Genomic DNA, 7,998 nt, shown 5'->3' on the forward strand with positions numbered 1-7,998 from the left:
TGCGCTGAAATGGTTGCATTAAGACATGTTTCCCTCCGCCCGGCGTGCTCAACTCCAGCTCTGAGTGTGTGTGTGTGTGTGTGTGTGTGTGTGTGTGTGTGAGCTTCAGAGGAGCAGAGGTGCGAGCACAATTATGGCTGACATGGGAAATGAAAAATTATGAAAATCCTCTCAGATATTATGAATGATGTCATCAGCCGTCCTCACACGTGTGTAAGTGTGTGTGACGCAGGAAACCCCGGATGTGGGAAACGGATTTACCGGCTGTCGTCGTTCTGACCGTCGTCGTAGCAACGGTTGTTGTTCTGGCAACTTCAGACACAATCAGAGACAGAGAAGCAGATTAGATATCAGATCTCAGAGAGGGTGTGTGTGTGTGTGTGTGTGTGTGTGTGTGTGTGTGTGTGTGTGTGTGTGTGTGTGTGTGTGTGTGTGTGTGTGTGTGTGTGTGTGTGTGTGTGTGACAGACCTGTGGTTTCACTGATCTCCACCGGATCGCTCTCAGACTCGTCTCTGTAGATCCCAGACAGAGAAACCTCGTACTCCACCAGCGGCTTCAGGCCCGAGATCAGGAACTCGTTGGAGTTATCGTTGATCAGAACCTGCAGACAAACACAGACCATAATTATGAACAAGCATTAAAGGAGTAGTTCACCCAAAAATGACAATGACCCCATGATTTACTCTCCCTCAACTCATCCTCATAATTCTCTCGTCTCAGGGGGACATGAGGGGGGAAAGTGCCATCATTTGAATACACTACTGGGTTTCTACTGATACAAAGCCTAAAGCTAAACCACTGAAGTGACCCTTTAGTCGGAAACCCGCAGATGGTTCTCTAATGATGCTGATTTCAACATCTTCTCAGCGCTCGAATCTGTCATCTTCTACACTCAAAAAATGATTTTATGATGCTGTTCACTTTATTTAAGCAATTCATCTTGATTTAAAGGGTTAGTTCAGCCAAAAATGTAAATTGTGTCATTAATGACTGACCCTCATGTGGTTGGACACCCGTCAGACCTCATGAAGCTTCGAAGCGTTAGGGATCAGTGAGTCGATTCAGCGGTTTGGATCGTTATGAATCAGTGAGTCGATTCAGTGGTTTGGATCGTTATGAATCAGTGAGTGGATTCAGTGGTTTGGATCGTTATGAATCAGTGAGTCGATTCAGCGGTTTGGATCGTTATGAATCAGTGAGTCGATTCAGCGGTTTGGAGCGTTATGAATCAGTGAGTCGATTCAGTGGTTTGGATCGTTATGAATCAGTGAGTCGATTCAGCGGTTTGGATCGTTATGAATCAGTGAGTCGATTCAGCGGTTTGGAGCGTTATGAATCAGCGAGTCGATTCAGCGGTTTGGATCGTTATGAATCAGTGAGTCGATTCAGCGGTTTGGATCGTTATGAATCAGTGAGTCGTTTCAGCGGTTTGGATCGTTATGAATCAGTGAGTCGATTCAGCGGTTTGGAGCGTTATGAATCAGCGAGTCGATTCAGCGGTTTGGATCGTTATGAATCAGTGAGTCGATTCAGCGGTTTGGATCGTTATGAATCAGTGAGTCGATTCAGCGGTTTGGATCGTTATGAATCAGCGAGTCGATTCAGCGGTTTGGATCGTTATGAATCAGTGAGTCGATTCAGCAGTTTGGATCGTTATGAATCAGTGAGTCGATTCAGCGGTTTGGATCGTTATGAATCAGTGAGTCGATTCAGCGGTTTGGAGCGTTATGAATCAGCGAGTCAATTCAGCGGTTTGGATCGTTATGAATCAGTGAGTCGATTCAGCGGTTTGGATCGTTATGAATCAGTGAGTCGATTCAGCGGTTTGGAACGCCAAAGTCACGTGATTTCAGCAGTTTGGCGGTTTAACACGCGAATCGACTCACTGATTCATAACGCTCTGAAGCTTCATGAGGCCGTGTTTTGAAATCGTCATCACTATATAAGTCGTTATTTAGGGTTTTTTTGCGCACAGAAACTATTCTCGTCTTCATAAAGTTATTGTAGAGCCGCTGTAGTGAGATGGACTTTGTAACTTTAGTCTTTAGTGTCTTTTAAGGGTCTTGAGAGTGTAAAGTTGAGCCAATGGAGGCCTTTCAGAGCATCAGATTTACACTAAAATATCTTCATTTGTGTCTGAAGATGAACGGAGGTCTGACGGGTGTCCAACCACATGAGGCTCAGTCATTAATGACACAATTTACAGTTTTGGCTGAACTAACCCTTTAATATGGCTTTTATGTGATTTTTATTCTTTTCGCTTTCGTCTGTGTATCGTGTGCCTTTTATGTGCTTGTAAAGCGCTTTGAGATGCACTTTTTAAAGGCGCTATATATAAAATAAAGGTGATTATTATTATTAAAATAACTGGCTTTTATCCAAACAGACTTCCATTGCATTCCATCTGTACATCAGTTCCCTGGGAGTGGAGCCCATGGCCGCTGTGTAAAGTGTGTGTGTGTGTGTGTGTGTGAGTGTGTGTGTGTGTGTGTGTGTGTGTGTGTGTGTGTGTGTGTGTGTGTGTGTGTGTGTGTGTGTGTGTGTGTGTGTGTGTGTGTGTGTGTGAGTGTGTGTGTGTGTGTGTGTGTGTGTGTGTGTGAGTGTGTGTGTGTGTGTGTGTGTGTGTGATGACCTCTTTAGCCTCTCCTCCTGCTGCGGGTCTCCAGGTGAGTCTGTAGAAGGAGACGTCAGACGCTGCGTGTCTCCAGGTCACTCTGAAGCTGTCAGTGGAGACGTCACTGGAGCGGAGACTGAGCGGCAGGGGAACCACACCTACACACACACACACACACACACACACACACACACACACACACACACTCAGTCTCCTATTGTTGCATTGGAAGCTTCTGCTGTCACCAAGGTTTATAAATTTATATTTCAATATATAATTTGTGTGTGTGTGTGCGTCCACGCAAGTGTGTGTGCATGTCCGCGCAAGTGAGTGAGTGTGTGTGTGTGCCAGAGATGGGACCAAGTCACACATGTGCAAGTCTCAAGTAAGTCTCAAGTCTGAACCTTCAAGTCTCAAGCAAGTCCCAAGTATTTTTTTCTTGGGCAAGTCAAGTCAAGTCAAGTCAAGTCAAGTCAAGTCAAGTCAGCTTATTATTGTAATTTTACCTGCAGAATCTGATCTTAATAAAGTGAAAAGACAAGATATAAGTAACCGTCAGTAAATTACAATAATTTGGATTTGCATTGTAAATACTCATGTTCAGTAAAATACATCATGGAATCAAACTTCATAAAATATTTATTTTTCACTTCTGCCAACAGTGTTTTAAATTTAAATGTAAAATGTTTTAAATTTTCAACATTAAGTCCTTAAAACAAATAACAGCAAGGGTCTCCAACCTTTTTTCATTTGAGAGCTACTTTTTAAAAATGAAAGTCACAGAGAGCTACTCATGTTATATAAAACTCTTAAATAATGCATCATAATTCTCATATTAACAACTATCCGAACTGTTTTACACCTGAAAGAGTGTAGTAGTAGTTCCAGTAGTCGGTACCAATACCATAAACATTTGACGGTACTCTGTACCATTTTTGGTACCACAGCAAATTATTTTATTTAAATATTTTTTAAAAATCAATGTTTATTATTTATAATGATAATCATAAGTAAATAATACATAAACATGTAAAGGCTGTATGCTGTTTAAAAGTAAACATTGTTTGTAAATGAAAGATCAAGAGAAAAATAAGCAACCATTAATAATTATATAATTAATATTATTTATTTCATAATTATTATTATTAGTAGAGATGTATTATTATTACATAGAGACGTAGCTAAATTTACTGTAGGCTACAATCTGTAGTCAATTTCTTCATGTTAAACCGAACTTTTATTTTGACGGGTTGCCGTGAATTGAATACCTTTGAGTGTCTGTGTTCATGATATGACAGTGGGTGCGTCTCAATCAGCTCCCCCTAGTTTAGTCCCATTGACTTGTGTCCTGATCAGTGTCCTGACTACTGAACCAGGAGCTGAATGAGACGCAGCCAGTTTTCTCAAATGAAACGGTAAATTCTCATGAAGTGACGGTTTATGCTTTCGTGTCTGCAGAGACTACAAGAGCGAGTGCGCGCGCGGCGCCCGTCATCCACACAGACGCAGAACATGCAGGAGCATTTTGCAGTTTATTATTTACAGACACTAGTAACGTATATATTCGGCTTCAGTCTGGAGCCCTGCGTTTAAATAAACACGGAAGCGACTGAACGCAGCTGCTACGTTGAGCTATTTTTAGAACAGACCCGCGGGCAACTCATGTGGTCCTTGCGGGCGACCTGGTGCCAGCGGGCACCATGTTGGTGACCCCTGGGCTAGTGGCTACTTTAGCTATTATTACATTAGCTAACTACCAACTAACCAGATAACATTAAAAAATTGACAAGCACTTACTGGGCAGAATGGCTCTTCAAATGACGGACGAAATTGGAGGTTGTCGTCTGGCTGTGATTTTTATGTTGCATGTCTTGCAACGCTGTTGGTCTTTTGCCATCTTGCGAATAATTGTTGAAGCCGAAAGCGATGACCCTCGGTACCCCTCCGGCTGACATGATGTGATATCTGATCTAAGTGGGCGTGGTGTGCGTATGAGAGGGCATGACTGATGATAGTGTCGTGATACAGTCATGACAGCGCTATTCTCAGCCTGCGCTCCAGCTGGGTCAACTTTATTTAAAAAAATAATTTATATATTTTATATTCAAACTGAAAACATGATGTGATTAACACTCAAGTCATTCAAGTCATCGTGTCTCAAGTCAAGTCAAGTCCCGAGTCTTTAACTTCCAAGTCCGAGTCAAGTCTCAAGTATTTAATTTTTTGTCAAGTCAAGTCACAAGTCATAAAAACAGAGACTCGAGTCGACTCGAGTCCAAGTCACCAAGTCACAAGTCCCCATGTCTGGTGTGTGCGTCCGCCCGCGCGAGTGAGTGAGTGTGTGTGTCCGCGCGAGTGAGTGAGTGTGTGTGTCCGCATGAGTGTATGTGTGTGTGTGTCCGCGCAAGTGAGTGAGTATGTGTCCGCCCGCGTGAGTAAGTGAGTGTGTGTGTGTCCGCGCGAGTGTGTGTGTGTGTGTGTGTCCGCGCGTGTGTGTGTGTGTGTGTGTGTGTGTGTGTCCGCGCGAGTGTGTGTGTGTCCGCGCAAGTGAGTGAGTGTGTGTGTGTGTGTGTGTATCCGCGCGAGTGAGTGAGTGTGTGTGTGTCCGCGCGAGTGAGTGAGTGTGTGTGTCCGCGCGAGTGAGTGAGTGAGTGTGTGTGTGTATGCGTGAGTGTGTCCGCGCAAGTGAGTGAGTGTGTGGGCATGTTTTCGTGAAATATCAGGACACAAATGTGTATAATGACATGGGTATTACAAAAAGAGGGTGAGATATGAGGACGTTCCCCATGTCCTCACTTTTCAAAATGCTTATAAATCACAGAATGAGGTTTTTTTCACAGAAAGTGAACTGCACAGTCTCCTGTGAGGGCTAGGTTTAGGGGCAGGGGCAGTGTGTGTGTGTGTGTGTGTGTGTGTGTGTGTGTGTGTGTGTGTGTGTGTGTGTGTGTGTGTGTGTGTGTGTGTGTGTGTGTGATGGGTAGGTTTAGGGGCAGTGTAAGGGGATAGAAAATACGGTTTGTACGGTATTAAAAACCATTACGCCTATGGAATGTCCTCACATTTCACAAAAACAAACATGTGTTTTTTTGTTTGTTCTGTTTATAGTTTTTGTGTTTTTTGTCTTGGATGTTGTCTGCCTTACTACGTACGACAGACAGACACTTTTGGACATTGGTTCGGCAATCGCACACCGAAAACCGGACTTTAAATTCATCAACGACGACACGCCGTTTACAAACACAGCAGCGGAACCCTTTGTCTGGGTGGCCCGGCCGCGGAGACGCGGCCGGAGAAGGGGCTGTAGAGCTGGCGTACTCGTCAGATTAAGACGCCGCGCAAACCGACCCCCGCTTCCCAGTATTTTACTGGCAAATGTTCAGTCTCTGGACAATAAACTCTGCGAGCTGAGAGCGCGGATCTCTTTCCAACGAGACACGAGGGACTGCTGCATTATCTGCCTTACAGAAACTTGGATGTCCGCTGAGATTCCAGACTCAGCCATCGAAACCACGGGGTTCTCCGTGCATCGGATGGACAGAGAAAAAGATCTCTCCGGGAAAAGCAAAGGCGGGGGTGTGTGTTTTATGATCAACCGATCCTGGTGTGATCAGAGGAACGTACACTCTATCAAGTCTTTCTGCTCTCCTGATCTGGAATTTCTCATGGTTCTGTGCCGACCATTCTGGCTACCGAGGGAATTCACCGCGGTCATCATCACAGCGGTGTATATTCCCCCACAAGCCGACACAGACCGGGCACTAAAGGAACTGTATAGGTCAGTGAGTGAGCAGGAAACCGCGCATCCTGAGGCTGCGTTTATTGTGACCGGGGACTTTAACAAAGCCAACTTCAAGCGCATCGCACCCAAATACCACCAACATGTTAGCATCAACACGCGAGGGAACCGTGTTTTAGACCACTGCTACTCCCCCTTCAAGGAGGGTTACAAGTCCCTCCCTCGCCCACCATTCGGCAAATCAGATCACGCGTCCATTCTACTTTTGCCCGCTTACAGGCAGAGACTGAAACAGGAAGCACCCGCCCTCAGAACCATCCAGTGCTGGTCAGACCAATCGGACTCTATGCTACAGGACTGTTTTGATCACGCGGACTGGGAGATGTTCCGGTCGGCCTCTGATGACGACATCGAGGTCTACGCTGATAGCGTAACGTGTTTCATCAGGAAGTGCGTAGATGACGTTGTTCCGACCAAAACAATTCGGCTGTACCCAAACCAGAAGCCGTGGATAAATGGGGATGTTCGCGCGGCACTCAATGCGCGGACCTTCACTTTTAACTCTGGTAATGCGGAGGAGCATAAACAAGCAAGTTATGCCCTCCGGAAAACAATCAAAGCAGCAAAACGCCAGTACAGGGACAAGATTGAAGGACAGTTCAACACCACCGACTCCAGAAGCATGTGGAGGGGAATTAACACCATCACAGACTATAAAGGGAACACAAACTCCACCGTGAACACCGCTGCCTCTCTCCCGGACGAGCTCAACACCTTTTATGCTCGCTTTGAGGGAAATAACACCGCCCTCGCGGAGAGAGAGCTCGCGGCTGAAGATACAGAGGTTAGTGCACTCTCCGTATCTGAAGCGGATGTAACCCGATCCTTCCGGCGGGTGAACGTCCGTAAAGCTGCGGGTCCAGACGGGATTCCCGGCCGCGTCATCAGAGCGTGCGCGCGCCAACTGGCTGGAGTTTTCACGGACATTTTTAACCTGTCCCTCTCCCTGTCTGTGGTCCCCACATGCTTCAAAACGTCCACCATTGTTCCTGTACCTAAGCAGTCAAAAACACTCTGCTTAAACGACTGGCGTCCTGTTGCTCTGACCCCCATCATCAGTAAATGCTTTGAGAGACTAGTCAGAAACCACATCTGCTCTGTTCTCCCCCCCTCACTGGACCCACTGCAGTTTGCATACCGCAAAAACCGCTCCACTGATGATGCCATTTCATCAACAATTCACACTGCTCTCTCCCACCTGGAAAAGAGGAACACATATGTGAGAATGCTGTTTGTAGACTACAGCTCAGCATTCAACACCATTGTGCCCTCCATACTTGACATTAAACTCCGGGCTCTCGGCTTAAACAGCTTGTTATGCAGCTGGATCCTGGACTTCCTGTCAAACAGACGCCAGGTGGTCAGAATGGGCAGTAACATCTCCTCACCACTGACTCTCAACACTGGAGCCCCTCAGGGCTGTGTTCTCAGCCCACTCCTGTACTCTTTGTACACACATGACTGTGTGGCAACCCACAGCTCCAACACCATCATCAAGTTTGCTGACGATACGACGGTGGTAGGTCTCATCACTGACAATGATGAAACGGCCTACAGAGAGGAGGTGCACACTCTGACACGGTGGTG

At 45.9% G+C, this 7,998-nt stretch overlaps 1 protein-coding gene across 1 annotated transcript in view; it reads right to left on the reverse strand.

The window, feature by feature from the left end:
• The window catches only part of col14a1b (collagen, type XIV, alpha 1b), a gene marked incomplete at its 5' end in the record, with an annotated part of 106,209 nt that overhangs the window by 60,869 nt on the left and 37,342 nt on the right, over positions 1–7,998 (reverse strand). Inside the window, 3 exons of the mRNA XM_079828618.1 lie at positions 262–312; positions 470–602; positions 2,634–2,773. Of these exons, the coding sequence (XP_079684744.1) occupies positions 262–312; positions 470–602; positions 2,634–2,773 (324 nt within the window). The remainder of the gene's footprint in view (positions 1–261; positions 313–469; positions 603–2,633; positions 2,774–7,998) is intronic.

The sequence above is a fragment of the Gobio gobio genome (genome assembly GCF_949357685.1).
Source record: "Gobio gobio genome assembly, chromosome: 11".
Taxonomy (NCBI): domain Eukaryota; kingdom Metazoa; phylum Chordata; class Actinopteri; order Cypriniformes; family Gobionidae; genus Gobio; species Gobio gobio.